The sequence below is a fragment of the Myodes glareolus genome, chromosome 3 (assembly GCF_982192425.1).
Source record: "Myodes glareolus chromosome 3, mMyoGla1.1, whole genome shotgun sequence".
Taxonomy (NCBI): domain Eukaryota; kingdom Metazoa; phylum Chordata; class Mammalia; order Rodentia; family Cricetidae; genus Myodes; species Myodes glareolus.
In genome coordinates, this window is record NC_142028.1 from 31,799,668 (window position 1) to 31,819,796 (window position 20,129).

At 45.5% G+C, this 20,129-nt stretch overlaps 1 protein-coding gene across 3 annotated transcripts in view; it reads right to left on the minus strand.

Annotated features, from left to right (window-relative positions):
• Window positions 1–19,790, minus strand: part of Cacna2d4 (calcium voltage-gated channel auxiliary subunit alpha2delta 4) — a 100,561-nt gene extending 80,771 nt beyond the window's left edge. For all 3 annotated transcript variants that reach the window (XM_087904333.1, XM_087904332.1, XM_087904331.1), the window contains exons 1-6: window positions 19,627–19,790; window positions 16,569–16,650; window positions 14,952–15,068; window positions 14,553–14,612; window positions 12,829–12,991; window positions 11,931–12,062 (exon numbers count right to left, since the gene is read on the minus strand). In XM_087904333.1, the coding sequence (XP_087760459.1) occupies window positions 11,931–12,062; window positions 12,829–12,991; window positions 14,553–14,612; window positions 14,952–15,068; window positions 16,569–16,650; window positions 19,627–19,790 (718 nt within the window). The remainder of the gene's footprint in view (window positions 1–11,930; window positions 12,063–12,828; window positions 12,992–14,552; window positions 14,613–14,951; window positions 15,069–16,568; window positions 16,651–19,626) is intronic.
• Window positions 19,791–20,129: the final 339 nt, after the last annotated feature.

Sequence of the window (20,129 nt, forward strand, 5' to 3'; positions counted from 1 at the left end):
ACAGTTGTGAGCCACCATATCTGGCAAGAAAGGAAATTTACACAATCACTTTTCTTATAAAAATAGATGCAGAAGTCCTAAACAAAATATTAACGGGTCCAATGTAGCAAGCAAGAAAGGATTTGGTAAAATCAAGTCATAATATTTATAGGAACGCAAAGATGGGCTAACAGCAGGAAATCGAAGAGTTAGGTGGGAAAATGCAGTATGCCTTCCACAGGGAGAAAACACAAACAGTTAATAATGAATGGAAGGGTGCTATTCTACCGCATGATAGGAAAATGTGACGTCAGACCACAGTGAGATGCCAGCGTAGACTAACAGAGAATTTCAAGGCTTAACAATACTCAGCTAAAGAAAGTGTGACTCAGTGGGATAGCCGACTCATCACTTTGAGGGAATGCAAGTGATACAAGCGGTTTGGAAAGCAATTTGTGATTTTCTTGCCAAAATTGAATACCTAAATATCTTAAGGCCCAGAAAATTTATTCTTAGGCACAGACTCAAGAGAAACTCCTGAAATCATGTCTAAAACCAAAACATGTGGTGTAAGAATATTACGGGGTGGGGACAGAGTTCAGAAGTGGAATGCCTGCCTAGCAGGCGAGAGAGAAAGAGAGAGAGAGAGAGGGAGGGGGGGGGGGGAGACTGGTGGTGTCAAACTGAACGAAAAAGCAACTCCTAAAGGCACACATACTAAGCCAGCTTTATAAATTTTAAAAACAAGTGAAGTAGAGAAAGTGTTCTGGAAGATAAGATGGCAGAGTGGGAGGCACTGGGGCCTGCCCACCTAGACAATAATTGCATGGTTTGAATATATCTGATATCACTATTTTGGAACTTTGGAGTCTATTAAAGGCTTTCAACTTGCGGGAGAATTCTTTGATGGTAAATTGTAGTTAGTGTCTATCAGTTTCAGCTCTTAGCGTAGAAGCTGCCCACCTCCCATGTCAGTCCTGTGGCAGGCAGCTGTGCATGTATTCTTAGAGCAGCTAACACACAACTTACAGGAGCCAGGTTTGGCTCCCAAGACCCTGCTTTCCGAAAATAGAAGATCCGGGCTCCTGCCGCTGCATCTGATTATTACAATGCACGCACAAAGACTGCTGGCCATCTTCATTGTGCTTCCCACTTTGGTCTGAGTCCCTCCTCCTGGCCCAAGTCACTTCTAGGAAATTTTAAGACCAGGTATTTCCCTTCCCACCAATATATTTTGCTCTTTTTGCAACCATACATTAAAAGGAAGAACATTCTAAAACAACTATATATACAAAGAGAATTGTAAAGTGTTTCATGCGATTAGAAAGATCTGAGGCCTTCAATCGACACCTCAGACTGATCTTTCAATACACAGGCAGCTTAAAATAAAAAAAGACAAAACAATAGCAAACTATGGAGAATGGAATCTGACTTCTGGGATTGTTACAGTATTAGATTCAAATGCTCACCTTTCAATTAAGAAAAACAAAAACACCAGGAATACAAAGGAATAGGAAAGTACGGCCATCCAAGGTTTGTGTATGTGCGTGTGCGGGGGCGGGGGAGATTGATAGAAACTATCTCTGAAAAACAGAAGAGGGCAGATATATCAGACAAAGACTTTTCAACAGTCTTCAAGACATCCAAAGGACCAAAGGAAGGTATGGAGGAGATCAAGCAACAATATATGAACAAAAGAATATATCAACAAAGAAAAGGTTAAAATGAAATAAAAAAAATGGAGTTGCAAATATTATAACCAAAGTGAAAAGCTGACTGGAAAGTCTGAAAGGTAGATTTTGGCAGACAGAAAATAGTGAAAGTGAAGGTAGGAAAACAGAGCTTATTGAGTGTAAGGGAAGAAAGAACAGAGTTTGTCAATGAGTGTTGAGACTCTAAGGGATCTGGGGGACACCATTGGGCTGACCACCAGTGTGTTGGAGGAGTCCTAGGAAGAGAAGAGAGACAAAGAGGGAGACTATTTGAAGAAAAATTGATCTCAAACTTCTCAAATTTGATGAAGTATATAAATATAAATGTGTAAATATAACATTTGATGGTATATAAAAATATAAACCTCTCCCTCAATTTTAAGTAAAGTCAACATGAAGGGCCAGTTCTAAGAGATGCTATAACCACACTTTCAAGAGTCAAAGACATGGAAATGATGCTAAAAGCACAAGAAAGAATGGATTGATTAATAAGATAATTAGGAGATTTCCACATCAGAATTAGAAGGCCAGAAGTTAGTGGACTGATTTATTAAAAGTGTACAAGTATGGAAACATTACACTATCACAGTTACACATCAATTAATACTAAAAAGTAGGAAGTGAGCAAGAAATCAGGACAATCCTCTGATAAAGAAATGATAGCCGAGGGAGCTTGTTGCTACTAGATATGCATTGTATGAAATGCTCAAGAGAGTTCTGCACTTTGGAAGGAATTCACATTAACTGTATGACCAGGTTTCAAGTCACAGTACGGAGCCAAAGTAGCAAAAACAGTGTGGTACTGGCATAAAAAAAAGACACATTGATCAATGAGGAACCACTTGTAAGCCCACAGTCTTACAACTATTTGATTTTTGACCAAGAGGCCAACAATACACATGGGAGAATGAATAGAATCTTCAACAAACATTGCCAATCAAAATAGATAGCTACTTGTAGAACAATGGAACTAGATTCTTCTCTCTTACCCTGCACAAAACTCAACTCCAGATCAATTAAAAACCTCAACAAAAGACCTGGCACGCTGTATGTATTCCATTCCAATGTATGAAACACACTGATGTTGTGGTATAGAGAGGAAAGGACTTTTTGAATGGGATCCTGATAGCAAGGACATTAAGACCTACAATTAATAAATGGGACCTCAGGGAACTAAAAATAAAAGATACTATCATTCATTTGAAAAGGTGGATGATAGAAATGTCAGCTGTATGTCTGACAAAGGATTAGTATCTAGACTACACAAAGAACTAAAAAATTAAGCATCAAGAAAATAAACTGCTTGATAAAAATTAGGTATGGAAGTAAACAAAATTCTCAAAGGATGAAATAAAAATGATGGAGAAATCATTTCTTAAAAATGTTCTATATTCTTACTTATCAGAGAAATGCAAATTAAAACTACTTTGAGATTTCAACTTACTCCAATATGAAAGGCTAAGATTAAAAATAACAATACAGGCATGAGTCTAGGACCTCCAGGGGAGTAGACAGGAGCCAGAGACCTTTGTGGACCAGGCCCAGGTCAGGGACCTCCGCGGGAGCAGGCCCAGTCCAGGGACATCGACAGAAACAGATTTGAGCCAGCGACCTCTGCTGAAGCAGGCTTGAGGCAGTGAACTCCACAGGAGCGGGTACAAGGGAGCAACAGCTGAGAGAGTAGGCTGGAGCCAGAGACTGCTGAGGGTCTGGGCATGAGTCTGCCACCTCCAAAGGAGTAGGCCTGAGCCAAAGACATTTATGGAACTGGGCCCAAGCCAGGGACCTGTGCGGATGTAGACTTAGGCCAGGGACATCTACGGAAATAGGTCTGAGCCAGTGATCTCCGCCAGAGCAGGTCTAAAGCAGCAAACTTCACAGGAGCAGGTACAAGGGAGCGACCATTGAGGAAGGATCTCTCACGCTCTTGGGTAGGTAGAATTAACATAGTAAAAACAGCAATCTTATCAAAAGCAATCTACAGATTCAATGCAATGCCCATCAAAATCCTAGCAAACTTCTTGAAAGGATGGTACTCCACTTCATATAGAAAAGCAAAAAACCCAGGATAGCCAAAACAATCCTGTACAATAAAGAAACTTCTGGAGGCATCACAATCTCTGACTTCAAACTCTACTACAGAGCTACAGTATGGAAAACAGCCTGGTACTGGCATAAAAACAGACAGGAGGACCAATGGAACCAAATCGAAGACCCAGATATTAATCTACACTCCTACAAACACCTGATTTTTGACAAAGAAGGAAAAAATATAAAATAGATAAAAGAAAGCATATTTAACAAATGGTGCTGGCATAACTGGATATCAACATGTAGAAGAATGAAAATAGACCCATATCTATCACCATTCACAAAACTTAAGTCCAAATGGATCAAAGACCTCACATAAAGCCAGCGACACTGAACCTCATAAAAGAGAAAGTGGGAAGGACACTTGAACGCATTGGCACCAGATTCACTTTCTAAATAGAACCCTAGTAGCACATACACTGAGAGAAACAATTAATAAATGGGACCTCCTGAAACTGAAAAGCTTCTGTAAAGCAAAGGACATGGTCAACAAGACAAAACGGCAGCCTACAAAATAGGAAAAGATCTTCACCAATCCTGCCTCAGATAGAGGATTGAGCTCCAAAATATACAAAGAACTCAAGAAATTGATCATCATAAGAACAAATAATCCAATAAAAAAAATGGAGTACAGACCTAAACAGAGAATTCTCAACAGAGAAATTTATAATGGCTGAAAGACACTTTAGGAAATACTCAATATCCTTAGCCATCAGAGAAATGCAAATCAAAACAACTCTGAGATTTCATCTTACACCTGCAAGAATGGTCAAGATCAAAAACACTGATGACAACTTATGCTGAAGAGATTGTGGGGTAAAGGGAACACTCCTGCATTGTTGGTGGGAATGCAAGCTGGTACAGTCCCTTTGAATGTCAGTGTGATGATTTCTCAGAAAATTAGGAAACAACCTTTCTCAAGACCCAGTAATACCACTTTTGGGTATATATCCAAAAGATGCTCAATTATGCCACAAGGACATGTGCTCAGCTATTTTCATAACAGCATTGTTTGTCATAGCCAAAACCTGGAAACAACCTAAATGCCCCTAAACCAAAGACTCGATAAGGAAAATGTAGTACATTTACACAATGGAGTACTACACAGCAGAAAAAAAATGACATCTTGAAATTTGCGGGCAAATGGATGAATCTAGAAAACATCATATTGAGTGAGGTAGCCCAGATCCAGAAAGACAAATATCAGATGTACTCACTCATAAGTGGCTTTTATACATAAAGCAAAGAAAAACCAGCCTACATTTCACAATTCCAGAGAATCTAGACAACAATGAGGACCCGAAGAGAGACAAACATAAATCTAATCTACATGGAAAGTAGAAAGTAGATAAGGACAAGTAAATTGAGTAAATTGGGAGCATGGGGACCTTGGGGGAGGATTGAAGAGGGGAGGGGAGAGGCAGGGAGGTGAGCAGAGAAAAATGTAGAGCTCAATAAATATCAATAGAAAAAATAATTTCTGGCACCAATATCAGGGTCAAGAGCCTGTGGCAGACCGGTCTTAGCTTTAGGGAGAACCTATTACTATTACTCTGTTAAATGAACATAGCATTGCACTAACTTCTAATGACTTACCATTCTATCAATAGTTCAATGCATCTCTTAGCCCTCATCAGAGGAGCTTCTTCTGCGGTTGATGGTGATTAACACACACACACACACACACACACACACACACACACACACACACACACACAGGTCCACAACTGGCCAGGGTATACAGAACAAGGGACTGCTGAATGATCTGCCCTAAATAGGACATTTGTATCACAACCCCTCCTTCCTAGAGTCAGGGATCATTGTGGAAGATCATGTGGAAAGGTTGTACAAGACAGGGGTGAATGACTGCAGGAAACAGTGCTTTCCAGGTACATCAGGACAGTTGTCCACGTGAATTCATAACAGCTGAGACCTGTAGAAGCACAAGGCAGGCAAATCCAAGCGTGGAGAGGGGGCATGGGCATGAAGTCTCGTGGCTAACTAAGGAGCTATTGATTGTGGAATATTCCTCTACACCATGTAAATATATGTCATTGTGATTAGTTTAATAAAGAAGTTGACTGGCCAATAGCTGGATGGGCTAAGATTAGGCAGGAGAACCAGGCTAAGGACACTGGGAAGAAGAAGGGCAGAGTCAGAGGAGTCACCAGTGAGACACGGAGAGGACACAAGCGGTGCAAGATGAAAGAGAGGTAACATCATGTGGCAGAATGTAGATTAATAGGAATGGGTTAATCTAAGTTGTAAGAGCTGTAAGTAACAAGCCTGAGCCATCGGCCGAGCATTTATAATTAATATTAAGTCTCTTTGTGGTTATTGAGAAACAGTTGCTGGGACACAGAAAAATTCCACCTATAATTGATAGCTACCAGGAGAGGGAAGGCCTGTTTTCTTTAATGTTGTATCTCCTGATTGGTCAACTATTCTCCAGTGGAAGGTCACACAACCAAAGAAGATTTTTTTTAATTTATTAGATTTAAAAAAAAATCAATCCAAGTTCCCACCCAAAGAAATTTTTTTTGTTTTTAAGAAGAATAAACAAGATTGAGAAACCCTTAACCAACTTAAATAAAAAAAAGAGATAAAAAGGCCCAAATTAGTAGAGTTAGATATAAAACGAGAGCCACTATGACAGACACCAATGAAATTCAGAAACACATAAAAAAAATCATACATCATGACCAAGTGACCCTCATCCCAGGGATGCAAGGCTGGTTTAACACATGTAAATCAATAAATGTAATGCACCATATAAACAAAGCTAAGGACAGAAACCACAAAATCATCTTAATTGACTAAGCTCAACCTCAGCATGCCCTTACCATAAAAGTCCTGGAGACATAGGGATAGATGGAACATGCCTCTGAACAATAAAGCGGATTTGAAACAAAAGTATGCCAACATTATATTAAACAGAGACAAACTGAGAGTATTTCCTCTAAAATCAAGAAAGAGGCAATACCCACTCTCCCCTCTCTTATTCAATATGTACTTAAGTGTTATCTATAGCAAGTAGACAAGAAAGAGATACAAAAGGGATAGAAATAGGAAAGAAAGAAGTCAAACTGTACCTATTTGTAGACAACATGATTTTATACTTAACAAACTATAGAATCTACTAGAAAACCCTAGATCTAACAAACATTTATATCAAAGTTGCAGGATATAAATCAATATATATATATATATGCATACGTACACACACACACACATACACACAAACCCAGTAGCCTTTATATATATGAACAACGAAATCTCAGAAAAAATTAGAAAGAATATTTCATTCATTAACAGCTCCAAAATTAAGTATCTAAAAATAAACCATACAAAAATAAGTGAAAGACCTCTACTATAAAAACACGAATGCATTGAAAAAGAAATAGAAAAAAAAAGGATGCAAATGATAGAAAGGTCGTCCATGCTCCTGGATTGGCAGGATTAATATTGTGAAAATGGCTATTCAACCAAAATTAATCCAAATATTTAATGCAAGATACATCGAAATTCTGATGTCATATCTTACAGATTCAGAAAAAGCAATCCAAAAATTCACATGGAATCATGAAAGTCTGCATACACCCGAAGTCAGCCTGAGGAAGAACACAGCTGGAGGCATCACAATGCCTGACCTCAACTTGCCCTCCAGGGCAGATGCAAAGTATACGAGCTACAGTGATGAAGACAGCTTGGTACTGGACAAAAATAGGAAGGCAGACCCATGAGTCAAAGCAGAAGACTTGGGAACAAAGCTATAGCCACCTAATCTTTCTCAAAGGGGGCAAAAGTCTGCAATAGAAAAAAAGATCCTGTTCAACAAATGGTGCCAGCAAAACTGCACATCTATCAACAGAACAATGAAAGCAAATCCATATCTTTCATTTTGTACAAAAGTCAGTTGAAAACAGATCAAAAGTCTTAATTTAAAATCGAAAACACTGAAACTGCCAAAGGGAAACAGAATATTCTTCAAAGTTAGGCATGAACTTTCTCAAAGCAAGCAAAACTCAACATCCTTAGCCATCAGAGATGTGCAAATCAAAACACCTCTGAGATTCCATCTTACACCTGTAAGAATGGCCAAGATCTAAACACTGATGACAACTTATGCTGGAGAGGATGTGGGGTAAAGGGAACACTCCTGCATTGCTGGTGGGAGTGCAAACTTGTCCAGCTGCTTTGGAAATCAGTATGGCGATTTCTCAGAAGATTAGGAAACAATCTACCTCAAGACCCAACAATACTACTGTTGGACGTATACCCAAAAGATGCTCAATCTTACCACAAGGACATGTGCTCAACTATGTTCATTGCAGCATTGTTTGTTATAGCCAGAACCTGGAAACAACCTAGATGTTCCTCAACCAAAGAATGGATGAAGAAAATGTGGTACATTTACACAGAGAAGTACTACATGGTGGTAAAAAATGATGACATCTTGAAATTTGCAGTCAAATAGATGGATCTAGAAAACATCACATTGCGTGAGGTAACCCATACCCAGAAAGACAAATATACTATTCATTCATTCATTCATTCATTCATGTCATTTCTTTTAGACATAAAGGAAAGAAAAATCAGCCTATAGGCCACAACCCCAGAGAAACTAGACAACAAAGAGAGACATGCATGAATCTACATAGGAAAGTGATCTCCTAAGTAAACTGGGAGTGTGGGGGTCACGGGAGAGGGTAAAAGGGGAGAGGGGAGGAAGAGAGGGGAGTGGAGAAAAATGTATAGCTCAGTAAAAACTACAAAAAATATTTTAAAAAACCACAGAAAACAACAATCAAAGAAATAAAAATAAGGAGATGGAAACAAAAAGTAAAATTCTCCCAGCAAAGTGAAGTCCAGATGCTAATGGCCTCTCATGAGCAGTACCAAATCCTTAAAAACTCCATACAGATCCTCAAAATCTTCCACAAAACTGAAGAGGAGACACTACTTCTTAACTTAGTCCATGAGGCACAATATACCCCAAAGAACACTAATGCACAGTTCCTCAACAAAGCCCAGCAACGTAAACCCAGCAGCAAATGAAAAGGGTGATACATTATTCCTTAGAATGTAAGGATTTCCTAACCCATGAAAACTGATATCACCTTAACAGAACGAGGAGAAAAACAACATGCTTGTCCCAAATGAAGCAGAAAACAGATTTGGCAAAATCCAACTCACTTTTATGACAAAAAGATTCTACAAGCTAGCAACAGATGAAAATCACTTCAACATAGCAAAAGCCACAAATGGAAAAATCCACAGCATAAGGTTGAAAGCGCTCACTCTTAGTTGTCATAAAACAGAGTTGTTTTAAAATAGTTGTGTTTAAACCAGTACTGAAAGTTCTAGTCAGAGCAATTAGGCTAAAAAAGAAAAATGCAAAGGTGAAGGGAGGAAGGGAAAAGACTGTGCTCGCACACTGTAGGCTTGATTCGTGGGAAGCCCCAAATGACAGGCGTTAGGCCTCATAAACAAATTCAGCAACACAGCAAGCAAGAGCAGTTGCCATGAACAACCTGAAGAGGAAGTTACCAAAATGGTTCAGTTTTCAGGATCATCACAAAAGAAGCAAAAGACTTTGTGTACCAGGCTTCTTCTTTTGTGCCACCAACCAGCTCCTAAATCATGACACTGAGATTTCTTATTAGTTTTGAATGTTTGGCCCTACTTAGGTTCATTTCAGGCTACCTTTTTTAAAAACATAAATTAACCTGTTTCTCTTTATCTACCCTTTGTCTTGGGGCTTTTCTTTCCTTCTGTATATCTTACTTTTACTGCTACTGATGTCTGGCTGGCTGGCATCGGCCTGGTTTCTTACTCTGGGTGTGATCTCCCTCATTCTCTTCTCTCGTTCTTCTTCCTATTGTTCTTTTATGCACCTTGATTTCTCCTCCTATTTATTCTTTCTGTCTGCCAGACTCACCTATCCCTCTCCTGCCTAGCTATTGGCCATTCAGCTTTTTATTAGACATCAGATGCTTTAGGCAGGCTAGGTGAAACAGCAACACATCTTTTTATAATTAGGCACACATCCTTACATTGTTGAACAAATGCAGCACAAACAAACGTAACACACCTTTACACAGTTAAATATCCCATCACAACTTCGTATAATAAAAACTACAAATTATTGGGGGCCTGGAGCTTTACTGCTCTTACAAAGGACCAAGTTCAGTTCCCAGCACCCGCAGTCATCTGTAACTCTAGTTCCAAGAATTCCAACGCCCCCTTGCCTCCATGGGCGCTGTGCCCATGTGGTGCACAGGCAATACATGTGTGGGGACACAGTCGTAAAATCATATAGTCTGGTCCCAGTTCTGACACTTTTTCTGCCACAGGTCTGCTGTAAGGCCCTGGCCACATCATTACTTTCCTTCCACAGTGGACTGAGAGCCTCTGAAGTCAAGGATCGAAACACATCTTTCCTTCCACATACTGAGTGGACGGGCGTTCTGCCACAGCGATGCACGAGTGAGTGACACTCTGACGAGTTACATCTTCTGATTCTAACACTTATTGCAAGGTTACGGCAATCAAAATGGTGGTGTGCTGTTCACAACACACATGAACACAGGGACCCGTGAAATAGATGAGAGACACGGGAAAGAAACCCTCACGTCATGATCAAATCGTTGGCTGGCGGAGTGCGAGAAACAGTCTTTGAACAAATAGAAAACTGGGCAGCCACATGTGAGAGACAGAAGCTGAGCCCTTACTAGCACAATATACAAAAGTAACTCAAAGTGAGCAAAAGCCTAAGTGTAAGACTCACAGCTGCAAAATTCTTACTAGAACACACAGTGGAAAATCCCCAAGACATCAGAGTTGGCAATGATTTCTTGGCCACAGTGCCAAAGGCATAGACAATAAAAGAAAGGTGGGATAATTTAAACACTATCTATTAAAAACTATAAGACAATATCAACAAATTAAAAGAGCAACCCACAAAATGGGAGGAAATATTTGTAAATCATTAAGCCAATATGAAATAATACTCAGAATATACAGAGAACTCCTGAGGCTCAACAAGAAAAAAAAATCTATTAGAAATGGACCCAGAGGACTCTTCACAGGATTTCTACTCTGGGGACAGTACGAGTTCCTGAAGCATCAGGGTCTCTGTATCAGAGAGGGTTAAATGAACCTAGACATTGAAGTGGAAACCCGCAGCTATCTGGGAATGTCTGACAAAGACATCGGGGACTTTGAGAGTGACTGAAGACACACTTGCTCTTTGTACCCTGTGAGAGGGCTTGACTTCCCATCCTGGAGACAAAAAGAGGTCCATTTTTATCATTCCAGGGTCTGGCCAGACAAGGGAACACTGAACGTCTTTCTGGACATAGAAACATGAGATGTGGAGGTGAATTTTTCTAAGTGGCAAGAAACCAGAAAAGACCCACAAACACTGTTGTTGGTGGGGGGGTTTTCTATTCCCATTTTTTTGGTATATGGGGTGTGTGTATGTGTGTGTGTGTGTGTGTGTGTGTGTGATATTTGTGGACATATGTGTATGGGGGCTAGCACCAGTACGTCAGTACGTGCACTTGCAGAGGCAAAAGATCAACAGTGTGTGTCTTCCTGTTTCCCTCCACCTTATTATTTGAGACACAGTCTTCATTGAATCCATGGAGCTTACCAATTCCACCAGAGTGATTTCCTAGGATTCCCTTGTCTCTAGCCCTGCAGTGCTGGGATTACAGGTGTGTACCATGCACATAGGTTCTAAGGATCCAAACCCAAGTCCTTACGATTGTGTGGCAAACGCCTTTCCAGGGAGTCACTCCTCACCCCTTTCCTGTTTCTGTGTGATTAAGAGAACCTTCCCCATTTTGTTTGAGGGCAGTGTTCTCTGCTCTCCAACTTGGAAGATCCCTTAAGGTGAGGGATTGCAGGGTCCTCCATGAGATTGCCCGTGGCTTTCCCAGGACAGCGTTGGTGACTACCGTGATCGCTTAGTGACATTCCTCAGGCATTCCCCCAGCAGTTCCCACTGACTATGTCATAGTAGGTTGTAAGAAGGCCAAGCGTGGGTTGAAAATGCCTTGGCTATGAGGGCCCTTGAATCTTCATACTTTGTTCTCAGAGAACAAGGACAGAGGTGGCAGAGGTGCTGCCCAGTGTCCTCACCTGGGTAGATCCTGAAGAACCCAGTTGAACTGCCAAAATACTGCCAGGTCAGTGTAGGGTCTCTCTGGAAGTTCTCCACAAACACAGGGTTCAGGGCCTCAGACATGTAGACTCCATTTAAGATGTCTGGATCTGAGAGTGAGATCATGGAGGGAACTTCAGAGGCCGTGACATTAGACATTAGATGCATGTGTCTCATGCTACACACATAAACAGGGGCAAGCTTCCCCTGATTCCCTTAGGCCTGCATCAGGCTCACATGTAGCCCATGCTCCCTAACCCCAAAGCATCACCTCTCTCCCTGCCCACATGCTGAGGTTTGGATGTAGCCTCTGTGTGAGTGTGTGTGTGTGTGTGTGTGTGTGTGTGTTCCCAGGGTTTGTGTTTGAATGTTCAGTGCTCAGTACTGACATATGAGAAAGGATGGAGTATGGGGGGGGTGATTGAATCATCACTCCAGGGCAGAGTTTTTACAGTTCTATGGATTCTGGTGAGTTCCCTTGAAAGAGCTTCTGTGGAAGAGACCAGCGTTCCCACTCGCTAGCATTTTGTGTGGTTGCACCCCTTTACACAGATGCCCATTGTGACACCCTCTACCACAGTAGGATGCAGCTGGGGACCTCACCAAGGCAGTGTGGTGCTGGTCGGACTCAGCTTCCCAGACCTTGAGCTAGGGAAACCTTGCCTAAGTTATTCAGCTTCAGGTATTTTGTCAAAGCAACAGAAAACAGAAAACTCCATGCGTGTGTAGAGTAATCTCTTTTCTCACCCTATCAAGAAGATTGGAGAGACAGCTAACGCCCTATAGGGCTTCTTGGGAAAATTGACACAAAATATTTAAGCCCTCCAGGACCCCCGTCCTGTCTCCTAGACTACCCGATGGTGAGGATATGGCCACCTTTGTTGTACACGTTGGTAGGTAGCTGCACACTGCTCAGGGAGATGTTCACCCTCTGGTTGCTGAAGTGTGCGTCGGGTTCAAGAAGAAACTCGTCTCCCAGCTCCACGTAGTTGCCCTTCTCGTCCTTCTCATTGATTAGCACCGAGTTGTAGTAGTTAAACTGGGGAGAGAGGGGACAGGTCCACAAGAGGCACAAAGAGAGAGAAGGAAAGAACAAGGGAGGGAGGGGAGCTTCAAGGGCCAGAGGAACCGAGCATAAGGCCAGGCTAGGCAGGAAGGACTGGTGGTGCTGGCTATGCTGCACTTGGTGGAAAATTCAGGCAAAGATGGGACAGTGTGGTCACAGCACACATCAAGATAGTTGGATCTTGGGGTTCACTGGCTGGGTGAGGTCAAATCGGCCCAAACGTTGTTTTAATTCTCCACTTGGCTTACTATGCATGGGAAAGTCACAAGTCAGAGACAAACAGACTGACAGACAAACCGAGACTCAAGAGCCAGACAGAGGCAAAAGACCAAGTCAGCACCATTGGTTTCTTCCAGGAGAGGCGGGGCCTGGAGACCCAGTTAATTCAAGGAGGAGTATCTGGGGCCCTGCCCTGCCAGTGGGCCTATGTCCTGCTGTCTCCTCCCCACAGGGCACGAAGGCTGTGACCCAAGAGACCATAATCAGACCCACTTTCTTCCCTGCTCCCCCCATACCACAAGTCCTACACTTTGGCTCCCTCTAGAACCGTGGCCACAGACCCCTCCCAGCTTCATCTTGCTGCCCTCTGGTCACTATTGGCTTTGTGAGCTCAGTTTCAGCTATGTCCCTTCCTGACTCCAACCCACACATACAAGCTCGGACCATTTTGGAAGAGGGATCCTAAACTGAGAAAATGCCTCCATCAGATTGGCCTGAGGGCAAGTCTGTGCAGGCATCCCCAGATTGATGATCACTATGGAGGGCCGAGTCCACTGTGGGCAGTGCCACCCCTGGGAAGAGGGCCAAGCCCTTTGTGGGCAGTGCTGCCTCTAAGAAAAAGGTCGAGTCCACTGTAGGCAGTGCCACCCCTGGGAAGAGGGCGAGTCCCTTGCGGGCAGTGCCACTCCTGGGAGGGCCGAGCCCACTGTGGGCAGTGCCACCCCTGGAGAGCAGGCCAAGTCCACTGTGGGCAGTGCCACCCCTGGGAAGAGGGAGAATGGCTGCATAAGAAAGCACATTGAGTGAAACGAGGGAAAACCAAAATAAGTACTTTTCCTCCCCAGGTCTGCTTCAGTTTCTGCCTCCAGATTCCTGCCGCCATTTCCTATCTTGGCCTCACACAGTGATGGACTATGGTTGTGATGTGTAAGCGTAATAAATTCTTTCCTCCACGAGTTGCTTTTGGCCGTGGTGTTTACCACAGTAACGGAAAGCAGCCATGACACCCAGCATCCAGGATATTGGCCCTGGCCTCCCTCAGTGGACACCCCATCATTTTGCTGTCCCCTGGACACAGAGGGCTTGTATCCATTGCGTCCTCATCTGCCCTGAGCTTCCTTCTTCCTGTGCCTATACCGTCTCTGTGAGCCTCAGGAGCTGGGGCAAAGACCTCACTGACAAAGCCAGAGGACAGCATGGTGCAGGGACAGAGATGGAGTAGCTGTTGCTCAGCTCCCTGAACAGCGGCTGCTCCGGCTGCCGTGGGGGTGGGGCAGAGCCAGCCAGCCTGGCATCCACTCCCAAGAGGACTTACCACCAGAGAAGCATTGTACTCATGATTCAGGTCGGCCTCCTCAGCGGCCTCCACCAGGCTCTGAGGGAGGGAGCATGGCCGTCACCATTAGCTGTTCTCCTCTGCCACCCACCACAAGCTCTGCGCTCTTCTCTTCCCTCTCCAACCCTCTGCTTTCTTCTTTTGCCCTTTCGGCCACGAGGACCCACCCTCTGTGGTTCCTGCGTGCTCTGAGGAGCTCAGGGGACCTCATTCCTGAATGTCTACAAAGCCTGGCTGGGATATGCCTACCCTGACACCTGTGGTGACCTGGTTAGTATAACACAGTCTGCACTCCACCCAGCCAGCAGAGGTCCATCTACAGTCAGTGGGGTCACTGGGAGGGCCCAAAAGGCCAGTGCTGGAGATGGGCAATGGTACCTTAACGGCCTCGACTTTCCTCCTGAGCATAGTCTCCATGTCCTCTGAGAACTTCTTCACCAGCTCTAAGCCATCCACCTCTTTGATCTTCAGACTGGATTCTGCGTCCTTGTACTTCTGGGCAGGGCAAAGGAGAAAGACGTAGGCCTGAGTGCACCAGGGCCATTCTGGCTCTAAGACCTTACCAGCTCTCCACAGTACCCACCCCATGACCTCCTAATTACAGTCTCAAACTGCCTGTCCTCAGATGTCCTCTGTTCAGGACTCCAGAAGTAGGAAGTTATTATCCCCAATGGGAGTTGACTGACACTTGGGTAGGAATTAAACTTGACACCAGCCAGAGCCAGTGACCTGAACAGATGGGCCCCTGGGGGAGACAGAGTACCAGAGTCCCTGTCCTTGCTCTTTGTCACCCACAGCTTCCCTGACACCTGCTGTGAGGCCGAGAAGCAGGCTCGGTGTCCATTCACCTTTGCCCAGCTCCCAAGAGCATCATCTCCTGTGTCAGACCTGCATCCTACAGAGGACCCAGCACAGCAGTTCCAAGAGTGATGTTGGTGAGCCTAGGGAAACCTAAGAACTGGTTTCAAATTTCTGTCTGCCCTGGGACAATCCTCAGTGAGTCACCAAAGACTCTTGGCCGGCCCCTGTAACCTGCTGTCAAGGAACCCAGTGTCATCTTCTGTAAGATGTGATGCATCTAGAGCTTTCGACAGTGCTGAAGACTCTAGAGAACACTTTCATCACCGAGGACTGCACAATCCCTCATTGTCTTCCTCACCTGGGGATGCAGGGTTCAAACAGAAAAATCAAACAAGTTGTTGTTCACAACAGAATGGGGTGTTGAGAGGGCTCCTGTAGTCTTAAGCCTAGGAGAGCCCCCAGGATCTACCCTGCACCCTCCCACCTTCTGCAGCACAAAGGGGATGAGGGAGGGTGGCAGTGTGCTCTGGGCTGGCATAGAAGCTGAGGAATCCATCATTTGCAAGATGGAGAGGCTGCCTCTTGGGCTGCCGTAATTTGAATTAAAGACTTTCATCACTCTTAGGTTATGGTGCTGAGAGAAGGCAAGACCCCGAGAACATGTCCAGGGAGTCAGGTCCCAGAAAAAGATGCCAGGGTTGCCCTTCTGTCAGACCCACTTCTGCTGGGAACTGGTAATGGGCTCATACTGTCAGGGTGCATGGGATGCCGGATACCCGGGCACAGCCGAGCTGCTGGGGTCCACTGGAGCTGCTCTGCCTGCAGAGAGGAAACTGGCAGCTGCCGCTTGCAGTTGGTACTGCTGTTCCTTCTGCTCCCAGCCCCCACACTCTGATCTGCTCTCTGGCTCCTCCCCAGGCAGCGACACCAAGCCTCCACTACCCACCCAATAAACCCCGTGCAGGTTTAATCTTGTCCTTGGCTTCCCAAGACGCGAACTGAGAGAATGCTCTTGAGCTCACTGTCCACACTGGATTGCCTTAGGAATGGAGCCTCCCGGGGCCCCATCTGAATATGATAAGATTGACAGAGATGATCTCTCAGGCCCCTTACAGCTCGAACGTTGGGAATTCTCTCCCTCTGTGGGAAGAGGCCCCGTGACCTTGCTGGAACGCCCTGGGAGAGGTCACTGACCTTCTGCAGCAAGAGCGAGCCTGAGTATCTGGTCACCGTGTCGTACAGATTCCTGCCGAAGGTGTCGGCCCAGAACTTCACTCTGCAGGACGGGAAATCCTAAGTGCATGATCTCATCGTGATCGGATGTCAGATCCTCAAAGGGGATGGTCGCATCATGTACATGCAAAGCAAGCATCTCCTACACAGACACATTCATAACCCACAGACATCCACACACATGAACACACACACACACACACACACACACACACACACATACACACATACACCAACACCAGCATTCCTGTGATGGGTTAGCTTTGTCAACTTTGTCACCAGCCTAGAGTCACCCAGGAAGAAAGTCTCAACGAGGGACTGTCTATATTAGGTTGGACTGTGGGTGTGTCTGTCGAGGGACTGTCTTAATTAATTGGTCTGGGAAGATCCAGCCCACTGTGGATGGCATCATTTCCTTGGCACCAGCCCTGAACTGAATAGAACCAGAGAAATTGAGCCAAGCACAAAAGAGCCAACAAGGAAACCTGCGTGCACTCACTTCTCTCTGTTCTTAACTATGAATGTGATGTTATTAACCCTTCAGATTCTGCTACCTTTCTTCCCTGCTATGGTGGACTGGAGCCTGGAATTGGGAACTTGAATTGTGAACTTTCTACTCTGAGTTGTTCTTGTCCGAGTGTTTATCGCAGCGACAGAAAGTAAACTAGGCCAGCTCCTATCCGTCCCTGCCAAACTGCAGCCTGGCCAGGGTGGGAAACTCTAGCTGTGGTACACACACTCTGCCTCGCTTCAGTGGGCCCCAGAGCTGATGGGCTCAAAGTGGATTCTAACCCCCTGGTCTCAAGGACCTTCCAGTGAGCAGGGAAGGAGGAGGGAGTCTGTGCAGGTTCAGTCTAGAGGGGAAAAACCCCGAACCAGTGTGGTACTTCCTGAGCCAACTTGGACATTTCAATGATCAGTCCGTTACTATGTCTCCTCAAAGCTATAGGACACTGACTTGTTGAACCCTCAGATGGTGGGGGCAGGACAGAATGACTCCAAGTGCCTGTCTGGAGTAGGGCAGGTTAGAAGGGCAACCTGGTCTGGTCCCTGACCCCCCCTTCCTCCCTAGACAATAGACTTCAGGTCCTGTTGGGGCCATGCAACCAGAGTAAGTATGGCTCCTTTAAGGTCAGCAGCATCCACTCTCACTGGCACTGACTGAGGTCTGACTGCATGTCACACCATCTCCATAGCAGCCGCACACTTTTGGAGGAGGATGGCGATGGTGGGGAGGGAAGAAGCCGAGGAGGCAGAATCTGAATTCGGCATCTATAGTGGGATGGAGGTTAGCGTGGTAAGAGCTGGAAAAGAATTTTAGGTAGAGAGCTTGGAGCAGTGGGAAATGACTTCAAGCCCTCCAGCTTGACTTGTTGACCATTGCTGGGGCTGTAAGGAAGGTGGCCTGAGTGAATCAAGGAGAGAGGAAGGTGATGAATGTCGCTTGGGCTTTGTTGAACATCAACCTACTGACACAAGGTCAGCAAGTGTCATTGGGTCGGTTGCACACCCCATAACTTTAGGGGTCACAGAAACACAGCATGCTTGATGAGCTCCCATGATGCTCAGGAAGAAACGTGCACAGGCACTGAGTATGGGGTCTGGTAGGTAAGAGACTGGGTAGAGCTAATTAGGACAAGAAAAGGACTGAGACACAGGGCGAATGGACCTTTGGCAAGGAAAGTGTGTAGTATGGGTTGATCTGTGGTGACAGGCAGTGGGGCACCCATGGTTTCAGGGGCATGAAGATGGCAAGATTCTCTTGAAGTTGGCAGGAAAATCACTCAGACGCCCACGGGAAGCCAGTCATTGTGCTCCAGGAATCGAGGTGTGGGGTATCAAGAGAAAAGGGGAGCACCCTAAGAGACAAGGTGGGTGGGGGCCACAGTCTCCAGGATCAGTCAGCAGGAGACTTTTGGCACCCTTTTGTAGAACAGATGCGGAGGGCAAGTGGCCATGGCTGAGGTTGAGTGCCAAGGTCAACAGGACAGAGGCCGAGGACTGCAAGGGACCTGGCGAGAGAGGGAGGAGAGTGGGTGGCAGATCTCTGTCCTCCTGGGACAGGCAAGCAGCAACAGGGTTTTGTGGAGGCAGCTATCCCATGCTGCTCCCGAGGTTTCTCTGTGTACGGCCTGCCTGGATGCCAGACGTCTTTTCTTGGCCCCCTGCCATCCTGGAACTTGCCTTCTGAGATAAAGACTGCTCAGCTTATGCAAGGCTGCAGGGGATGTCTCAAACACCAGGCTGGCTCACCAGCATGGATTCCAGCACTTTCATCTTTGGGTCTGTGTGATTGGAGAATGGCATTACCTCCATCACCAAGGGACTGTCTGAGATGAAGGCAGCATTGAACAGAGCAAGGAGGGGTCACTGTGTCAAGGAAGCCCACTCTTCCCAAAGCAGAAACACTGCTGCCTGGGCCCCTGTCCTGAAGCTAAGGTTCTATCACAGTTATGCTCAGATGTGAACTGTGAAGAGTCAGTCTAGGATGCTCGACTCCCCTTAGAATCTGGAATGTTCCACACTAAAGAACAAACACCCAGAGAGATTGTATCAGATGGAAACGATGAATGTCATAGTGGGGTGTAGAATCAAAGCCTTGAAGGAGGCAGAGAGGTAGAGAAAGAATGAGGTCATTGGAACCCATCCTAACCGAGTTCCTAGACAAGGGTCTGCTGTTTGGAGGCACCATCCTGGCTGTCCATTGACAGTGGCTTTACCCTTTCTCAGTGTGCAAGCACAGATCATCCAATGAGCCCTCAGGAGCCACTTCTAGAACCATGGTAGCCCAATCCCACCCTCTCTTGTAGTTATCCCCCCAGCTGGAAACCTACACCCTCATCTAGCCCTGACATCAACCACACAAAGCCCGGAGGTAAGGGCAGGTAGGCTCCAAAATCAGCAAGGATCTGAGGAGGATAGAGGCAGGAAGGAAAGGGTCTCTCAGAGGCAGGACAATTGACCAGAGGGGAGAAGGCCATGAGAAGGGTCTTCAGGGTAGGATCGAACTCAGGCTTACGTTTCCAGAGGAATTCTGGTCTGGCCCCTCACAGCAGTCAGGGAGGTGTTCAACAGCAGCAACCACAGGATGATCGGCATCTTCCTCAGGAAGGTCCAGGCTGCTGACCACCGTCCACAGTGGCCCTGGTTGTAGTTGGAGGGCAGAGTGGGACATCTTGGCATGATGCTTCCACTGGGAATGGCGAAGGGGAAGACCAAGCCCCTGCTGTAAGTGTGCTAGCTGCTACCTGGATCCCTGGGCATCCAAGCGTTCTCCCTGATGGCAGGTCCCAAGTTAAAGGCTCTGCCTCCAGCTGCAGCTAGCAGAGGGGCAGCCCCAAATGATCGAGGCTTTGCTGTTCAGAGGGAGGGGCAGTGAGCAAACACCCCCCTCTAATCCTTTGGCCTCTCCTCTAATCCCTTCTAGTTGCCAGAAGAGGGGTTAGTGCAGGAGTGGGGGGACCTCAGTAGGATTACCCTGATTCCGGCTCTGAGCAGCTGGGCCAGCACGCCCTTCTGCTC